This window comes from Danio rerio, chromosome 1 (genome assembly GCF_049306965.1).
Source record: "Danio rerio strain Tuebingen ecotype United States chromosome 1, GRCz12tu, whole genome shotgun sequence".
NCBI classification, from domain to species: domain Eukaryota; kingdom Metazoa; phylum Chordata; class Actinopteri; order Cypriniformes; family Danionidae; genus Danio; species Danio rerio.
The window spans coordinates 22053545-22075072 of NC_133176.1; the positions used below are offsets into that span (position 1 = coordinate 22053545).

The 21528-nt window shown below is 35.2% G+C and overlaps 2 protein-coding genes across 3 annotated transcripts in view; both read right to left on the bottom strand.

Annotated features, from left to right (window-relative positions):
• Window positions 1–12018, bottom strand: part of ndst3 (N-deacetylase/N-sulfotransferase (heparan glucosaminyl) 3) — a 411370-nt gene extending 399352 nt beyond the window's left edge. The window contains exon 1 of the mRNA XM_073950662.1: window positions 11483–12018. The gene's annotated coding sequence lies outside the window, so the exon portion shown is untranslated. The remainder of the gene's footprint in view (window positions 1–11482) is intronic.
• A 2860-nt stretch (window positions 12019–14878) lies between these two features.
• Window positions 14879–21528, bottom strand: part of ugt8 (UDP glycosyltransferase 8) — a 168553-nt gene continuing 161903 nt past the window's right edge. For both annotated transcript variants that reach the window (XM_073944236.1, NM_001044325.2), the window contains exon 6: window positions 14879–18756. In XM_073944236.1, the coding sequence (XP_073800337.1) occupies window positions 18396–18756 (361 nt within the window). In that variant the 3' untranslated portion in view covers window positions 14879–18395. The remainder of the gene's footprint in view (window positions 18757–21528) is intronic.

Sequence of the window (21528 nt, forward strand, 5' to 3'; positions counted from 1 at the left end):
ATTATCATTCAATATCGATAATTATTGAATATTTTTTTTAAATACATTTAGGAATATTATGATTTTTTATTTAACCACTTTATTTTAATTTACTAACATTACTAAGGAAAATAGTTAAAAACAAAAAAATTACAAAAAAATATCTGACCTCTTTGTAAAAAAATAAACAAGTGTTAATGAGACTCTTAAAACTTGATGAATAAAATGTTACAAAGAGTGTGCAATGGTAAAGATAGATCAACATCTACAATGTGTCAACAACAATGATACAGTATATCTCAAACTCTGTAAATAAAACAAATTATGATAATCAAATCTGAGTTTTCAAGTAAAACCAGCCATCATTATTGAAATAAATACTGCAACATTACAAATTGTGAAGTTGAATGACTATTTTACCCCCTATGCTAAAACTTTTTTAGATAAGGAGCTAGTGGCTGAGATGTACAAGAAAAGAAACCAAAAAGCCACTCTGGCGACATTCTTACATTCAATTTTTATTTTTTTATTTTTTTTACAAATCTCCTCACTGCTGCTATATGGCACTCATTTATTATGTTATTCTGACCTGAAGTGAAAAGCGTGTGTGGTTTCCTTTATATTTTCTATGGTGTCTCTTGTAACTAGGCAACCATCAACCGTTTTCTCAGAGGATGACAAATGGACAAACCATTGCTGCAGCTCCGATGCAAGTTTATAAAGAAAAAGAAAAATTACTGCAGTGTTTGGATGTGATGTGTTTGTCTGAGGTAATTAGTCTGCCGTTATTACTGAAATGTGTATATTCTATACAAAGTGTTACTACTTACATGAATTGCGGTGTGCCTGCAGCATTTTGCAGCAGGAAAAGTTCACATGTTTTTTATAGGTTCCTGGCTTGCACACTGTGCACATCATGCAAATTGCTTGCCTCAATTGGAAATTACAAACTTACACCCAAAGCTTATTGGCATTCCTTCCAAGGCACGTGCTCAGCAGCCACATTTTAATAAAACTACGGCCTTCGTACCGAAACTTCATACAGAACTTACTTTTTTATCGTTACTGACAATGTTGTTCGGTCAATAAATGTCGATACTGATTTTATAGCCTAGCCCTAATTTCTGCTCTCCAAATATCATGGTAAACGTTGTATAAAACCAATCAAAAAGCTTAGAAAAGCTGATCATTTGTCAAAGGGAAGCCTGGTTTCCACTGGCAGGCACGCAATCTTTCCAGCCATCCTCATGTCAGAAATAGCAGCGCTCTGTGTAAACAGACATGCAGATCCCTTCAGAAAGACTGTGTAGGGTAGTATAATGTATTGTGGATGAGAATCATGTGGATGATGAAAATGTTGCGAATGAAATCAGCCTGTGACTGATGTTGAGGAAGTTAGTAGTTCATGTGTAGTTGTAAAGCAGTGTGTGAGGAGCAGTTGAGTTAGCCAAAGCATGTGCCGTTTGCTGTTAAGTTTGTAAACTTATCGAGAGAGAACTGTCATTTGATTAAGCTTTTGTTTACAAGGTACATCTGTAAATGGCCTCTCTCATTTTTTAACCCAATATTTAACTGTTGGTATTTCCTTTATGAATTCTTTAACACTGTTAAATATATGTAGCACCTCTGTTCAACCTTTCTGACTTTAGTAAATCTTTGTAAAGTGCCATTTTAAATATTTATTCAAATAAATACTTTAAAGCTTGAGCCTGGTGTAATAGCATATGTATATAAACAAATGTACAAATTAAGCTATAAAATAAATAGTTTATCCCTTTAAATATAATGCATTTTAAAGGATATCAGCAAAAAACAGGCGAAATAAAAATACATTTCTCACAATTTTCTGAGGTTTTCAATTGGAAAAAGAGGGTATATGAATATGAATAGGATATTCATTTTATAGCTTAGAGTCTCCTCTTTGCATTGATACCAAAACCTTAATTTTGAAATGTGGGTCTCATTTTGCTGGATCAGGTAACATATATACTATGTAAGTCAACGGTTACAGGTTTCAATCTTTCTTCAAAATATATTTTATGTTCAACAGAAGAAAGAATTTCAAACAGGTTTTGAAAAAGTGAAGGGTGAGTAAATGTGTTTTGAGTGAATTACCCCTTTTATTTTTAAGGCAACATCTAATCCTGGTGGTCTACTTTTATAAATCAACAGTGCCATCTGCTGTTTGTCAAAGAAATAAACGTTAGCAGGCGTTGTCACGTTGGAGGGTGTGGGGATAAGGGAGTTCTAGGGTGTCCATCTCTTTTTAGATTTTCTGGCTGGTTTAAACACTTGTTTTTGTTATTTACAGAAAAGAGTCAAAGTTTTGCTGGTTAGAATAGCACCATTAAGCCCTGCTAATAAATGTAATTGTAACATCTGGCTGTTAAAAGCATCATTAAACATTTCCATTCAAATGTAAGTATTTTTTGTTTGTTTGTTTGTTTGTTTCTGCAAGCAACATAAAAACAGCAAATATCTCACTAAATGTGATTTATATTTGATGCCATCAGCCAGTCAGTGTCCTCACGGCATCATTTTCCTTCAATGTGGTTAATCACATGACTCAGTGAGGTCCTGCCAGCCAAGCAACTGTAATCAAGATGAATGGGAATGCTAATGAATAGTGTTTCTCTTCGTCGACCTCTTTGCTTTACAGAGCATACCAACTGTAGGGATATTTTATGTGTAGCATTCAAACAATTGATGTGAAATCTGTCTCTGGGATGGGAATATTGGACAAACAATGTAGGCTACATGTACCTTTTCGAAAAGAGACAGGAGATAAAAATTCATTTTAGTACTTTTAACCAAATATTACTTTAAACATCGCTGATATTATAAAATTGTTACATTATAAAATTATTTAAAGCCTCTTTTATAATGTTTATTTTTATTTTAAGTCATCCATATTTCTATTTTATATATACTGTATTTAAATATAATGTAAAATACACACCAACATACAATAAAATGGTTTATAAATATGCATTATCTTTTTTTAGTTAATAATAACAACTGTGCACAGGGATGGCCAGTGTTTATTATACTGTACATCTATTTCAAATATAAAATAGTATTTTGTCATTTGTATTTCATGGGGTTTATGAAAATGGGTTAATATTTTGTATCAAATTGCTTTACTGTCTTGTACTTTTAAAATACTGTAAAAAAAAATTGTAAGAAGTCTACAAGATGACATCATAAAAATGCAGCCTCAGATTGGTGCTTTTTCAGTTATTGCTTGAGATCAAAACAGAAAATTCCTTAAGAAGGTCGTTAATGCTTGGAGTATGGATGGAAATTATGCAACACGCATAAAGAAAATAACAGACACATAGGAGGAGTATATTTGAGAACAGGTCAACAATCGTTGAAAATAGTATACTGCACAATGCTAAGACCAGTAATATATGATCGCAGTACAGTGTACAGTTCGGCATCAGCATCTTTGCTTAGTCAGTCCTTCAGAACAGGATGTGGAAACTTTATAGCTGATATAGATGCCAAGAAAATAAGACAAACAACATAAAATTAAGTAAGTAGCGATATCTATACTTCATAGACTGTTTCAGATGCCAGTAGTTGATCTGCAGAAAGATACTCGTCTACAGATGTCAGTGGCACAATCCAGTGTATTAGACACAAGTATTTAATAATACTCCAGTCTATACAGACTGGTCAAAAACTCCAGACTCTTCATTTCATGTTTAATGTTGTGCAAAGAACACTTGCAAAAATACGATGGAAACATCAGTAGTAAATACAGTATACAGTACTAAAATATCATGTTTTTACATTTCAGTTGCAAAAAACAATACATTTACTTAAAAAATATGTGAACAAAAATTAACCTTTTAAATTAAATAACCTGTTTAATTATTAAAATAAATAACATATTCATAGATCACCATTTTAGAATAGAAGACTGTTACAAGATAGTATTATTGGCCACCAAATGGATGGAAACACAATGAAGAGATATAGTATTATATTCCAACTCAGTATCTGCATTACAGGGTTTTATCTGCATTTACAGAGATCATCTTCAAGACAGGACTTTCTTGTACAAAATTTATACTAAAATAAAAAATAAACAAATTGTTTTATGGTTTATTTGGTTTATGAATACCTCCTCATGTACAGGAGTAGTGGTAAATGAGTTGTCATGTCATGCTCCCTTGTAAAATTATTTTGTAGTATCTTCAAAATACAGTATTTTATTTTGATAATTGTTTTAGCTGCTGCATTTTGTACTTTATTTTGATACATGTAAAATTTATGCACTTGGTATTTTATTTTAAAATACATTTCAATGTATTTGCCCATCCCTGACTGTACATAACATTTAGAGCTGAAAAGAGTTGCTTAATTTATCTTAAAACACAAACATTAGTGAAATGAACTGCTCCCTCTAGTGGGTAGAAAAGTAATTTTTCACAAACAGCATGTACAGCTCAACATATTTAATTTAAGAATACTATCATGTAGATCCTTTATTTGCAGAAAATGACAATAAACCTATATAAAACATTCAGGTTTTTGCAATTATATGCAATTTGCAATTACCCTACATACCTTATGCATGATGTAAAAAAACACAACTTTAAAATAAAAGTAATGCACATTCAAACCATACATGAAGTAAAACTTTTTTTTAAAATTGTAATTGCTTACAAACCTTATGCGGGCCATTCAGAGTCAACCAAAGAACTGCATGTGGCCTGCGGACCGTAAAATGCCCAGGTCTGCTCTAAATTATAATATTTCAGAGGGGTATATTGAAGAGGAAATAATTATGAAATCTACATGAAATACACATTTACTCAAAACACAAATCAAATACATGACAAAAACTCTATTTGTTAGTCAGTTGTGATGTGTCACCAACTGCCAGACAGGCATGTCAGGATGTCATTTCTCCTCATGGCTCCTGACATTTACATTAAATTATATTACATTTGCTAAAGTGGTTAATCTAGTGACATTTACATCTCGCATAACTGGCTTAAAAGCAAGCAAGGTGCTCTGCTTTCTGGCTGAGTGAGTCAGGTTCGGTTTGACCCTTAGATAATTCTCGTTAACTTTTCAGGTTCAAAACAGGGCAGCTTTTTGCAATGAAAAAGAAAGCTGCTTCTCAGAACTGTAACTGATGCTTGTTTCCTTGTTCCTGTAAATCATCCTTTGACCTGGAAATTGATTGAAGTTTGCCATCATGAAAGACACATCAATTCTCTAAACATACTGAGAAAGTGAGGCAACGTAACCCATGTTCCCCAAAGACATGCGTCTCATGACACTGTGGGAGATTGCTAGACGGCCTTTCACTCTGAAGAGTAAGAAAACGGGCTGTGTTGGAAAAGCTCAGCTCTGCAGGTGCTGGTGATTAATCATTACTAGAGTATACAACCATATTTAAGCCACCAAAGAGCTGTTCACTTAGCTATCAGCTGGAGACCCAACGTTCATAACCTGGACATTCCCCTGGGAACTTAGTGGGAACTTCAACATGTGTTTCATGACACTGTGGGTCAGTGTATAGAAAGTGCCACAGCAGCTGAGCCCGTCAGACCCCTGATGTAGAGTTTGCTAAGCATAGTGTGAGCGCACAAGCATCACCAAGTATGCAACCTTCCAAGATTCCCAACTCTCAGAACTGAATGACACCATACTGCATAGCTGGCACCAATTCCTAGCAGACCAAGTAGGCCCGGTAGACCAAGCGGGCATACCAGGCATCGTACCATACATGGGCCAGGCACCCGGGTCCTTCACTGAGGTGGGTGCTGAAGGCCTCGGAGGAACTCTCTAGGGTTCGTCAGAAGGGGAACAGATCAGAATAAGTGCATATCTCCAGGTTAGAGAGCATGGCGCGCAATTGTTTTCGTTCTCTACAGATATTCTCTATAATATATATGTCGTTCTCTATAACGCCCAAATTATCAGAAAGAAGAAACAGACTCATCTATCAAAGGTTCAGAGCTTGTATTTTTGAATGCTAACAAACCTTAAGCCAAGTCCAACAAGAAAAGCCACACAGTGTTGTTTTAAAGCTTATTTAATTCTAATTATTAAAAAAAGCAAAGCTTGTGGTGCACTGTTCAATTCTAATGTCAATTTTTTAAGCTCATTAGGCTCTATTATCTTTCGCTTAAATTGCTGTTTCATAAAAACATCTATTGGAAAAAGTTGCCCTATTTGATATAAAGCTTTCATGGCACAAACGTGTTATTTAATTTAAAGCTTACTTATATTTATTTATTAAAAAGCCTATCTTGATGTGCACTATTTTGTTTTTCTTATTGATGTTATTTTAAAGTAATCTGAATTGTTATAAAATCTTTTCTGGTAAAAAATAATAATAATAATAAAACAATAAACAACAATTAAACAGTGTTTAAGTTTCTAATGTCTGCAGCATCATATGTCACAAAACGGTTCACAAAGACTATTTGATTCTTTAAATAAGTAATTTCTGGTGCTTTCTTTCACATTATGTGACAAAAGAATGAATGACTTGAGTCAACTAAGTGATTCATTCATTCGCTCATGCGCACGTTGTGTAGTGTGGGAGAAGATCAGTTCATTTTTCTAGTTGTCTATCGGGTCTGAGTCGTTCGTCCACAAAAAAGACTAAAGCCTAGCCAATCATATGCATTTAGAGCTGAAAAAAGAATTGATCCGTTCATCTCTCAACTCCTATCGGGTTTGAGTCAATGTGATGACTGTCAGTGTAACGTGAACGAACCACTGACTTTTAAAGACATGAAGAGGTGAGCTGAGCAAAGAGACAACAATACCTTCATAGACAAAAGAGCAGGTAAACATTGAATTATTTTTTTCTTCTTCTTAAAGTATTCTATTTATGACTTATTTGTTGTGTGATCAACCTTTTGGGCAAGTTGTAGACGTGTTTGGAATCAATCCATAAAATTTAATAATAATTTGGCAAATTGAACCAGATGAACTAAATGACTCGAAAAAAGATTCGTTCATCTCGATGAACGAGATTCAAAGATTCGAGTCAGTAAAATGAACCGAACTTCTCATCACTAGTTGCTTGTTGATTGCCGCTGTACGTCCATTGTATTGTAAATTCAGCTTAAGGTACATATGCATCTATGGCAGCAATTCTTGTCATCATGGAAATCCATGTCCTTCTTTTACCATGAATATCTTACACAGCAAGAAGACATTCAACTGTACACAGATGCAGCACCTTCCAACACCTTCGACAAATTCTGCAACGCGCAATGGTTCGCTTCCAAAAAGCCACCCGAATTTAACCACCATGTAAAGTTAAAAAATTCACCTCCATCTGTTTTTTATGAAATGTACCCAGCAATCATAGCAGCAATTCTTTGGGGGCATGAATGGTCCAAACATACAAAGCTCATCCACTCTTACAATTTGACAGTGGTTGATATTTTAAACTAAGACAGATCTTGTTCCCTGTTCATCATGCAATTTGTTCGTAGACTAACTCTAATTTCCACTCAAAACCAATTTCTAATTAAAGCCACCTAAATCCCAGACGACCATAATAGCATAGATGATTATTTGCCTCTACTTTCTTTCCAGAAGTTCAGAACATAGGCACAATTTTCAGTAATGATTTTCAATTAATTCCTTGTCTGGAAGTTATCTCCAAAGCTTCATAAGAAGGCATCATCAACAGCTTTAAGGCTTTCCACTAGTACTACTAACTCCTGTTTCCTCTATCAGAAGTTTGGTCCATCTGCAACTTCATTACATCCGAGTCACCACCACTCGGACATACCCATTAAGAAATAACCTAATCTACAAACTAGCAACAGGTCAGCCATGCCATTCCACCTCTTATTCTAATGTGATTATGCTAATTAAAGGCCTGCAAAAACAAGAACCTTCCACTGTAGCTAAACGTTTACCTCTACCTTTCGACTTTCTGAGCCTATGAATACATGCTATACATACACTTTTTTTTTTTTTTTAGTTCTCCTATTGACCAAACCCTAGAATGCATGTTCCTCACAATCTTTGGTCTCCTGAGGTGATTGAAATTCACCCCTTCCACGCGCCCACCACGACACAACAGCAGACAAGCCACTAGTTCATGTCATTCACCAGATAGAAGTGTATGAAGTGGTTGGCCCGACGGCATGCAGGAATATCACTTATTAATAAACCACACTTACAGGCTATTTCAGAGCGAAAAGTCAGAGTAGCATGGTAAACAATATCGGAAGCGCATCACAGGCTGTCATTGTTCAGAAATGACCCAATGTGAATATAAAAGCAGAATAGCGAATTCACTGATGTTTTGTTGTTAAACTAAATATAAATCTACGTTATCGATGCTGTAAAAGGAGCTTATGAAACTGAAAACATTTCAGTGGCTGAACAATACGTCTGTGCATATAAAGTTAACCTATTTGTAACAACAGCATCTGCATCAGCTCTACGTGAATGAATAAAATAGTTTTAAAACAGAACATTACTTCTCTAACAGAAATATTTCAGCCATGGTGTTGTGTCATCCTTCCTCAAGTGTGCAAAAGTAACTCCAATATTGATTCAGGATTTTACATTTTTTTTAAAAAGTGTCGTGAACACGTGGCTTTTATCTAGGCATGCACGCGGCACTCATGCAGGCGTGCACACACTAATGGCAGATCTGCATGAACACAGATGCGCAAAAGCCCAAATTGGCATTTGTTGACAGACAGTTTGAGCTACTTATCCAAATTATGGGAGATGTCGGCCCGACATAATTTAATTGGATGAACATTTTTTAGTTTTATGCCTTACCCATGACTTAAAAACACATTTAGATCATTTACTGTATTCATTACTATTGGACTGTGAAGAGACCTTCCATTAGCACAACTAAAAATGTTTTTGAAGACAATCACCTACTGCATCTTTTACTAATTTCTCAGCCCTTATGAACCACTTTAAAATTACATCTACTTTCGACACACATCTCACAAAGATCCTATTTTTCCTAGAGAAAAATCGAAAATGGCCACCAGAACCTGGTTCAACAACCGCTTGCAAGATGCATTCGGCATATCTCCAAAACATACTCATACTCTATACACTCCCCATACTCTATACACTGCTTTCGAATTGGAGCAGTCACAACAGTGACTAGCTCAGGTGTTTCAGTCAAAACTATAAGAGCCCTGGGCTGCTGGTCATACAAACCATACCGACTATATATTTTAAGCAACCTCAATGGCCTTTGTCAAGCTCAAACCCGCATTAGCTCTCTCAGTGCTTGGGGTCTTCTAACAATTCCATTCGCACTTACGAGACAAAACCCCCATTCTGAGCCTCCCTGGACAAGAAACAAGTCCTGCATCATCTCAGCACCCCCCGGTTCTCGCTTTTGTCCGCCACAAACCCTGCATCATCTTAACACCCAGCTCCATTGATAACCAGCGTCCGGCAGGGTTGGCCCGATAGACGATGCCATACGTCTCAGTGCTAAAATTGCATTTTTAAATGAAAATGATCCACATCCACACCGTGTTTTACCGCGCATTTCTGAACAGCCCTCCGTTCGCTGAAAACGCACATCATGTGACCACACGCACACACACACAGACACAAGTGGTGCTCACTGCAGAGCCACACACACACAGCCAATCACAGTCATGCGCTCCTCTGAGCTCCAGAGACAGAGCAGTGCACGTCGGACAGTTTATAAAGGAGTGCTTCAGGGGTAAGTAATGTGTCAGTGCTCTTTGAGTAAGGGATAAACAACGAAATCATAGGCAAAAGGCATTCACCATAGTGCAGTTTTATGGAATAGCCATGCTAATAAAGCCTTTTTAAATTTGTACTTACTTTTCGAGAGGCTTGGATTTATGAATAGGCCAGTCACAATATCTATTTTTTGTTGTACAATATATTGCACCAAAATATATCGCAATAAATAATATTATTGTCATTTTAAGACAATTTTATACCACTCATTATAAATACCAGAATGACCATATAAAATCATCCAATGCAAGTTCACTTTTCCAGAGAACAAATAATATTTTATACTTAGGAGGAGTATTTCATTTAATTATAGTCATTTTAACCATTTAACGATTAGGCATTGGAATGAGAATGTGATAACACATATCCTAAATAAATAATAATACATTTTAACAAAAAAGTGCAAGGTAAAAAGTAGCAGAGGCAGCGATATCAGGTACCAGATCTATTTTCAGTTGTCAGACACCCACATGAAAACATACTAAAACAATTTATTGTAAATACTATAGTGTTTTTTTCAACAATACTGACACATCGTCAAAAATGTTTACATTTTTTATTTTTTGTTTTTGTATGCATTACCAAAAATGATTGAGGTCATGTCCATGTGTAGTGCGATAAGTCAATATATTGATTATTGTGACAGGCCTACTTATGATTTTGCTGTCTACAGGTAAGTGTGTTGAAGCAGGGTTGGAAGTAAACTCTGCAGGGCTGCAGCCCTCCAGGAAGTGAGTTTGATGCCTCTGCAATTTAACGTGAGCAGAGAGAGGCGCCCTCCATGCCTGTGTGAGGACCGTGTGTCAACTGTACCCAATTCATCAAACTAAATTCACATAACTTATGTGTTTTATATAACTTCTAACTTATGTATCATAACTAATATCTGTACATAACTGTTTTTTTCTGAGACTGATTCAGTAGTAATGCCACATGGAGGATATATTCACACAGGTAAAAAAAAAATGTAATTAAAATTAAAGGCACCATTCATATGTGTGTGCTGAGGAAGGTTTACTTTGTTCCCTAGGCTATTACTATTAGCTTACTGCTAAATAAAATGTGTTATTTAGCCTACATATTTTCCAATTAACTTGACAACTGATCTGGTAACACAAAAATAACATTTCAGCACACACTTTTGTGCGGGAGACCAAAATGCCAACATCAACAGTAATCGGAGTTCTTCTTTAAAAGAAACCTGGCTTTTGCTAGTCCAAAATTCGCATACTGTAGAATTAGGTAAAATAAATGTTCATTATACAAAACTTTGGTACACTTATAGTTAAACGTGCATTCAACGCCAGTGTAATCTTATGAGTCAAATGAAGAATACTCTGAAATTACTATTCAATTGTATACACTATAACTTACTTAACAAACAACAAGTAGCGTATTGAGCTTAATCCATTTTAGCAGTACAAACGCCTGTGGGCTGCAGGGGCATGCCATAAACTGTAGTTTTTATACCAACCAAACAATACATTTATCCAGTTTTTACATTCTCCTCATATATAAAAATGATTAGTACATTTACCAACATATTTAAAATTTCCAGGTTTTATCTTCCCCACATATTCATTTAGCAAGAACACACAAATGCAAGCATACACTAGATTTAAAGTTTTTGAAAGTACCTTTAGTGAATAATTTATCGTAAGTTACCTCTGCAAAACCTCCAACAATTTTTTAAACTGCAAATGTGATAATGATTTCCACTGCTTGCATAATATTTAAAAAAAAAACTTACTCGTCAGAGGCCTTCATCCTCCACTGAATCAATCCAGTCAACATGTCCAGTCCTCCTCCACAAGTAATAAAAAAGTTGATGCATGGACAAGTTTTGTGTTTGTTCATTAAAGATGATCTCGGGAAGTAAATTTCTTCAGTTTTGTCTGTCTTCAGTTCAGTTCAGAGGCCTGCTTTTAATTTTAAACATCCCTTCAGCTCCCCCTGCAGACTGACTAGCGTTGCTGCTGGTCTAATCGTCTAAAATCGATTGTTTTTTTCCAGCACATTTCTCCATTTCACAAACAAAACACGCAGAACAGACAGCTAGCACTCAAAATTATAGTATACACAAAACTGTTTGTTTTGGCGTTGACAGCCACAAACTTTCTGAATAACGTTAGTGGTGGTACCGACGTCACCATAATTCCAATAATTTATTAAAACGAACGTTCGAAGGCTATTTAAGTCTGGGACTCCAATAAATAAAATAGGCATAGACGTCATAATAGATAAATTTATATTATATTGTCTTTGGGTTGAACACGATACGGTGGCCGAGAGAGCTCAAGCGTCTTGCAAGTAAAAAACAACAACATGCAAATAGAAGAACACTAAAAAAGGAAAACATGACCATACGCATTTGCACATAAACAATCTCACAACTGCATATACAAAACTGCATTTTTTTTTTTCAATAAACCCAATTGCTTTCTGTTTAGCATGAGTGGTACCACTCATGTAATATACTGTTTTGTATATTGTTTGAATCTAAGAGGGGATTTTTTTTGTTTCACGTGTCCTAATCTGCTGTAATAATGTGACAAATTTTACAATTAACATTAAATGAAACATTATTTTATTGTTGGTCTGAGTTACTCTCAGCACAACTGTGTTAATTGTATAATAATTTTTATAATATATAATTTTATTATTTATTTGTCATGTGGTGTGACTTAACTTGGCAGATTTGTCATTTGTTATATTGTCATACAGACATGATTGGATGATTAAGAAACATTTATTATAATCAATGTTAAAAACAGTAAATATTAAATCATCTTATACTTTTTAAAGGTACTAACATACTGAAGGTATTTTTCTTTCAGATTTGTTAACCAAGGACACATTAAACATTTCAAAAAGTAATTCATTCATTCATTCATTCATTCATTCAGCTTAATGCTAATTTATGCTGCGTTAACACAAGAGTTTGTGTGTGCAAAATTCAGTTGTACGGTGCTGCGAAAAGGGGTGGGAATAAACAAGATGATTAGACATTTAAAAAACGAACGATTGGTCCATGTTTTAAATTCCTGTCCAGAGAGGTCATATTTTGACCTTCGATTGGTCTCACGCAGTCAGGTGATGTGATTTCGCAGGTAAGAGTTCACCAAGCTTGAACTTTCCAACTAGGGTTGGGCGATGTCGACTAATTTGGCATCATACGATGTCTAATGTGAAACATCGCAATGGACGATGGCATCGTCGTCATAGGCGGAGGTGAATTAATTATTTATGAATAATAATTTAATTTGTAATGAATTAATTATTTGTAGCCTACCGTTTCAACTATCTGACCCGCATGGTCTTTGTTTTACTCATAAGCAATTTATAAATAAATAAAGATAAGTTGCACACAAATTACCACCAGTGTCAAACACTTTTTCCGCGGGAGGTTGGTCAGTAAAAAAAGTGCACAACCAACAGTATCTGAGGTTTTCACTAAAATTTCTAAGTACAAGTGTGAAAGTGAAAGAAAGTGAAGCAGTGTAGCTGCTTGAATGAAAAATTGAAGCATTTTGTTTTGTGTTTACCTTATGGTTAAAGTTGTTGCACGTCTGCCGGTTCCAGCCTCTGAATGAGCCAGTTCTAGCTACTTGTACAGTACATTAAGGTTGCATTCAGAAAAAGCAAAACACCCGGGAAAAAACTTGACATAGAGAAACAATAAATCCTGCTTTGGAAATGTTCTTGCAAAGAAACACAAACAGCACACAGAAGTATACAGTAAATCCACGACTACGCACCAAGGCAGGCACCATGGGTAACAGCAATCACCCCACAGCTTTTAGTCCCTTATTTATCAAGATTCGCCACAGTAGAATGAACCATCAACTCTTCCAACATATGTTTTACACAGCGAACTCCCTTCCAGCCACAACCCAGTACTGCGTAAGGGGAAACACCCAATCTTGCATTCACACATGCACTCTATGGCTATTTAGTTTTTTTTTTTTGCTCAATTCACATATACCGCATGTCTTTGGACTGCGGGGGAAACCAGAGCACCCAGAGAAAAAGCGATACCCGAGCTGGGAAGAACATGCAAACTCCACACAGAAATGCCAACTGGCCCAGCCAAGACTCGAAGCAGCAGCATACCTGCTGTGAGGCAACAGTTCTAACCACTGAGCCACCGTACCGAACCCTATCAAAATTTTGAACAAAAATAGCTGATCATAATAGGGCAGAAAATAATCATATTACATAAATATTACATAAAACACACAGAAAGAGGAATGCAATGGGGGGTTGGGGGGCATTTGTGATTGGTCTGTAACATTGTTTTGCAGAAATGTCTTTTTCAATCCTTCAAACCAGAAAAGTCTCATTATCAGTCTTCATACATAACCCTGCGAGACTTGCACATCACATCCTAAACCGTCAGTGAATAATTAAGAGAAAGATGAGATAAAGTGTCAGTTTATCTCTTAATCAACACACACACAAGTATCTTCGGGATACACACCCCTCTAGCATGACACAGTGCTGAAAGCATAAAGACAACACCTGATACCTGCCGACCAACTGACGTGTAGTTTTACACTGCCTCACATCCCCCCTGCATGCAACTATTCTCTTCTAAACCGTGTATACAAGCACTTCAAGTTCACCAAAAAATAAATAATTAAATTACTGTAAAACCCAGTTCCAAGGCAGTAGAATTGTCTTTTTGGTCATATGAAAATGATGTGGAAAATATAATTTTTTAAAAATATGGATAGCACATTTCTTTCAACATTCTTCAGAATATCTTCTTTTGTGATCAGCATTAAAAAAAAAAAAACTCTTTAAAATGTCATTATTTTTGGTGAACTATTCCTTCAATCATTTTAACAGGTGATTTTGCCAAATGTATGAACTTAAAATGGACCAAACGCAGATGAATCAATAATGGTTTTGTAGAATAAGGGTTATCTTTACAAAACAACTATCAATGAGGTCATGGGAAAATCCGAGACAAACCACTTCGGGACAGTGTAACTTGAGAACAAAAGTGAGACGCTACTCATGTGCCTTTGTGACTTTCAGACCAGCTCTGCATTTCCTTTTTCCTTTGTGTTAGGAACATCTTTTTCATCAAAAAAAAAAAAAAAAAAAAAAAAAACAAGAGGGAATCATCAGACAACACAAGTAAGCAAACAAAATGTTTAATGTTTATTCAGCATTAGTTGTTTTGTTTGTCTTTTTATGTACATGAAAACACAGACACACATGAAATTTTGAAAAAAAAAACTAAAAAAAAAGACAACTTCTGCAAGCAGCTTTTAACAACTACTTCTAAGAAGGACTGATCGGGAAACGGGAATCTATGAGTTACAAAGAAACTTACTGATGTACTGTAAGTGAACTGGAGCAATGGTTTTAAATGATCAGTATATAAATTGAAAGCTGGACACAAGAAGGCTCAAGCAAACTCATTCAAATGTACACGCATACAGAAATTACAGTCATTTACTACTCACACAAACAGTCACAGCCATTAGGGTTGGAGCCCATCTGCAGCTTTTTCCTCTGTTGTTAACCATCTAATATTATTAATACTGAAAATCATACAGAAAAAAACAACTACTAGAAAACAACAATAATGTTCAAAGTGTGTGTGTGTGTGTCACTGTCTCACCAGTCATAGCTCTGATGCATCTGCAGCCATATTGCATCCAGTTTATTTTCAAGTATGGACAGTCTAAAATAGTGCTTGGCTGAAGAAATGCTGAAAGCTCATGGTAAAAACAGCTGTTTGTTTTCTTTTTTGAATTATCTGATTCGTTTTAATGAGAATTTTCATTTTGTTTTGAGTTTGATTATTAGTCTTCTCAGGGTGGTTTTGAAAAAGCCATGATGTAGCTCTTCATGATGTACAGAGTGCTGCAGTTAAAACCCGAAATAATTATTTGCCATTGTTATTTTGAGGTTTTCCTATTGGGTATTCCCATATTTTGTTTTAATTTATGAGTAAAACAATGTCTGACATCAAAAACATGACTTATGATGATTTATGATGCAGCTGAGACTGGTTTCATCGAGTAGGGCTGTGCGATTTGGGGAAAATATCTAATAGTGGGTTTTTTTTGACAGATATTGCGATTGCGATTTGACTTGCGACTAAATTTTGTAGTCAAGCTTCAACTCAATAATCTGTGACCCATGGCATCAATTCTGTGACAGCTCTTAAATATATATATATATATATATATATATATATATATTTTTTTTTTTAAACCTGTTTTAGTTCGCTGTCTATGACTTTGAAACCAAAATATTCCCATATTACCATATTATACTGTCTTCTTTTTTATTGTGGGTGTTCCACGTAGTTCGGTCGCACAATTCTGATTGTGTGCTCACTCAATTGGCTAATACGTCTGTCACAAACAGACAGCAGTCACACATTTACTCTGGGCGGGGAAAATTAAATAATACATATACAGCATATTTCATATAAAAGCCTCATGCGGTTTACTAATCACGTTTCAAATTGTGAATTCAAATTGTGCACAACTCTACTCTCAAGGTATTTTCCTTCACTTTTTCGTCACTTAAAGTTTTGTTCCTCGTGGCTGTTGCCACTTGCTTGCTTGGTTTGGTACTTGTGAAGCTGCGCATTGATGGATTTGCTCTTCAGTGTTTAGACTTTCAGCAGTGAAAATTAAACCACACTGAACTGAACTAAGCTGTACTTCAACTCTGAAAGCTGTTTTTAATTTACTAGAACTTCTATGTTAAGCTGCTGCATTGTAGACACAATCTACATTGTAAAAACGCTATAGAAATAAACATGAATTAAATTTGAAAGCTTTTATGTGTATTTTATAAAACATATTTTTGCTAGTAAGTGTTTCTTTAATGGAACAAAGTGTTCAAATATTGTTAAGTAATGTTGACCATAGACTTTATTAAATTCATAAATAGAAAATTGCCTTATAAACCCTTCAGGAAAATCTCAAAGGTACTAAAAGCTATTTTTCTTCTGGATTATGCTTGCACCACTCTGTTATAAACTTTCAAAAACAGATTTAAAGCCTTTAATCTCTACATAATGCAAATAATTATGCCAACTGGCCTAAATATGTACACAGTTTCAAATTGTTTAAATAAAATAAGCCCTAACGAAACATGCTGTCATTCAATAAACATCTCCATGTCATACCACTTTGTATTTGGATGAGTCAAGTGTATTTCAGATTTTTGTGATGCATTTAAAAATAATTATTTTCAGTCTGAGACCATTACTGGAAACAGTTCAGTCTGACACTTAGTTGTAAAACCAGCATGTGAACTGCAGTATGGTTTACTGGCAATTTTTATTTGGACATTTTAAACCATCTGGTGAAAAATTAAACAACTAAATGTTGGATTGAAATGTTACCAAAATATTGCCTTACAGGCAATTTCCTGTGGTCAAAATTTCTGAAGATTAAAAGTAGACTACCAAAATCCTTTAGGTCATTCTAGGCCTATTGATTTGTGGGAACATGTCAGAAAACAGTGTTTTGCTTTGATAACAACACTCATCTGAAACATTCCAATAAAAAAGTAGCTTGTTTGGGAGACACAGGCACTCACACATAAAAACTACTGTATACCCTCGTTAAAAAAGTTCCTCCTAAGTTCCTTCTGATTTGGTAAATGAAAGAAACTATCTAGTAAAGAAGAACTGACGACTGCACTGAGGAAGAAATCAAATTTCAAAATCTAAACAGCCATGAAGCAACAAAAATATATGAGTAAAATGTCTTAATTATTCATATAAAATGTATAATTTTACTCATTTTAACCCATATCTGCCAACAGAAGGACTGTGTGAGGGATGTTCCACCTGACCTGCACATTTCTATAGGGAAACTGCTGCGTTGTTCATTGAACGATACAAGCTGAGAACAACAAAACAAACAGGGAAAAGAGGCAAAGATGCTGTAAGAATGTAAGCATTTCAGTATAATGATTTCTAGCATCCCAAAGGTGTTGTAAATGTAAGCAAGATTTCAAGATATCCCCATCAAAGGTTCTAGCATAGCTAGCAGAACTAGCAGTATTAGGTAGTGCAGATTTTTGTCTATAAGAAATGAGGCTATAAATTAACATCAAAACATGTTAGATGCAGTGAAATATTAAAGTAAGGCTGACAATATAAACACTAGCAAATTTGATTGCTTGTCCAATTATTATTATTGCTAAAGTTATGAAAACAAAGTTGGGACGGAGTGCGTGAGATATAAATACAGAGCATAAATGATATTCAGTGCACAACACTCAACAGTGCTGTGTGCAAAAAAAAAAGTATTAATTTGATATAAATAGATCTTTGTTGTATTCGGATGCCGTGAAACCTGATGCCCCTTAGCATTACAGCTTTTTGTTAAAACACTAATTGCTAAACTTCAAATCTGTTGCTTTTTCCACAAGGATAAACTTCAGGACCACAACTGAACATTAGCTCCGTTCAACAGGGAAAAAAAAACTTCCTCAGGAGTTTCCCTTTTTTGTTTTCTGCCTTTCTTCCATTCGTCCATACTTTGGCTTGCCACTTACAGTTTGTTTTTATAATGGTTGGTTTGTTTCGTTATTGACCCATATATTTATTTCCTGTATAGGCCCTGCACTGGGTGAAGAGTAGTTAATTCCTCTCTTTAGTGAAGCGTAAATGTGCTCTACTTTAGTTTCTTTTCCATACTTTTAACGTGGCCATTTCTTTTGTGCTTGCCATTAGGAATTCCATTATGACAGTGTCCATTCACCTTCTCCCCTGGAGAAGAACCACGCCCCAGTCGAAATTGGATGAACTTGACTATTCGGTATAGGCAATAGCCAGTAAGAAGCAGGCACACTCCTATCACCATGGCGACATCCAATAAGAAGTACTGGTAGGTAGGGATCTCGTAGACTGCAGAGCGGAGGTGTTCTGCGCCACGGTGGCGGAGAATGTAGCTAATCCAGTAAACCGCCCGACTTACTGGATGACCAGGCTGATCTTTATGAATCTGAGACAGCAACTGTGCTCGCTCACGATACCTTAAAACAAAGAGATGGAGAGGTTGGTTTTCAGAATGTTGTAGGCAGCACAAATGCATCATCTTGATGTTGATCTTGAAAAATTGCCACAAGGTGGCAGTGTATGATAGTCTTTTATTCTAAACACCTGTTTTCTTATGGTACAATACAAAATTGGTTTTCAAGCATCTAAACAATGAAAGTGTAATACAGTTTTATGATTAACTGTATTTATGTTATTTAGTGTAACAGCAGTTTATATACCAAAATTCTTGTCTATTTATATAAGCATACTGTATATATAAGCATACTGTATATAAGTACACCCCTTACACTCCCCTATCTTTTCTTGTATATACATTAGATTAGTCAGTACTAAAGCCAAATCTGGAGCTTATCTAACACAATAATTTACGATAATGGTCCAAAAACTAGTACAAGCAAATGTATGTGTTCTAGAAAAATATGAAACACAAATTTAAAAAAGAGGAAAAAATCAAAAGGAGCAAAATATTTTTTAAAAATTGTTGAGATTTTTTTGACAGAATTGTACAGAATTTGTTTTGCTTAAATTTAATTGTATTTTCTTTTAATTTCTAAATATGTTTAGTGACTAAAATATAATTTTAATAAATATATCTGTTTAATAAATCAGTTTTGTTTAAATGCACAAAAATACATTGCCTATATTCACTGAAAAATTAATACAAATATTCATTTTCATAATGGGGTGTACCCAATTATGCTGAGCACTGTATATATACACATAGTTGAAGTTAGAATTATTAGCGCCCCATTTGATTTTTTTTTTTCTTTTAAAAATATTTCCCCAATGATGTTTAACAGAGCAAGAACATTTTAACAGTATTTATTCATTTATTCATTCATTTTCTTTTCAGCTTAGTCCCTTTTATTAATCTGGGGTCGCCACATCGAAATGAAGCGCCAACTTATCCAGCATATGTTTTTACGCAGCGGATGCCCTGCCAGCTGCAACCCATCACTGAGGAAATTTTGTGAACCCATCACTGAGGAAATTTTTCACAGTCATTCATTCATTCATTTATTCATTCATTCATTCATTTTCTTGTCGGCTTAGTCCCTTTATTAATCTGGCGTCGCCACAACGGAACGAACCGCCAACTTATCCAGCAAGTTTTTACGCAGCGGAAGCCCTTCCAGCCGCAACCCATCTCTGGGAAATATCCACACACACATTCACACACACACTACGGACAATTTAGCCTACCCAATTCACCTGTACCGCATGTCTTTGGACTGTGGGGGAAACCGGAGCACCCGGAGGCAGGGAGAACATGCAAACTCCACACAGAAACGCCAACTGAGCCGAGGTTTGAACCAGCGACCCAGCGACCTTCTTGCTGTGAGGCGACAGCACTACCTACTGCGCCACTGCCTCGCCCCATTTTTCACAGTATGCACATATGTCTTATTTGTTTTGGCTACAATAAAAGCAGTTTTCAATTTATAAACCATTTTAAGGTCAAAATTATTACCCCCTTTAGGCAATTTTTTTTCAATAGTCTACAGAACAAACCATCGGATTGGATAACTTGCCTAATCACCCTAACCTGCCTAGTTAACCTAACTAACCTAGTTAAGCCTTTAAATGTCACTTTAAGCTGTAGAAGTATATTGAAAAATATTATTTACTGTCATCATGGCAAAGATAAAATTAATCAGCAACTAGAAATGAGTTATTAAAACTACTATGTTAAGAAATGTGCTGAAAAAATCTCCCTGTTGAACAAAAATTGGGAAAAAAGTAAGGGGGGGGGGGGGGGGGGCGAATAATTCTGACTTCAACTATACATATTAAAATTTGGGATGTCCCGATACAACATTTTAACTTCCAATACGATATCGATATTGCAGCCTTCAGTACGATCCGATACCGATATAAATCCGATATCAGCACAAATCATGAATACTTTACTTTTACCTATTTCGTTGAGTGGAATGTATGAAGGGCTAGATCAAACTGAGAACAAAAGTCAGCAACAGTAAGTATAGAAAAAACAACCAGTTTATAAACTATTTGTTGCATAAATGTGAACCTTTTACATAAGAATATATAAAAATAATTAAAGAATAAATATTAAGACCCTGAAAAATATCTTAATTGAATAAACAAAAATACATTTTTAAAGTGAAATATACTAATTAAAGGTCACTTCAGTTAATTATTTTTTACCATTAGCAAATGGTAGAAACAGCTGACAGCAGGAACATAAGAAAACAAATATTGTTAATTGAACAACTGCTAAAAGTTGAGTGTCCAAAGTTTCAATTTCTCACACAGCTTCTTGATTAATTTTTGATCCAGTTGAGCTGAAAAATATCTTTCACACTGGGCAGCAGAAATAATTTATTGTTAAGTTAATAAAGATGTGCAGTATGGTTCGTACAAACATTTACATTATCAGATCTATTTAATCTGTGTTTCTATCATAAGAAGATTACGGCTGTATCAATGTTCCCAAACATTATTAATTTTATAATAATATATATTGCACATATTATCTTTAACATATATATTTGCAGTAGCTGGATTGAAATACATCAAACATGATTTCTTATTCTTATTTAACAGACAGTTATTTAGTAAAAGGCTTTTTTTTCTGCATGTCCTCGCGCTCTACTCAAAGCTAAAGTCAGAGCAGGTGTCCAGCTCGTCTCTGTGGGTATGCAGCAGCACAGCACGCAAGTCTGTGGTGGAGACTTTTCTCAAGCACACAGAACCGGGTCACTGAAGTAAAGTCTTATATGTGG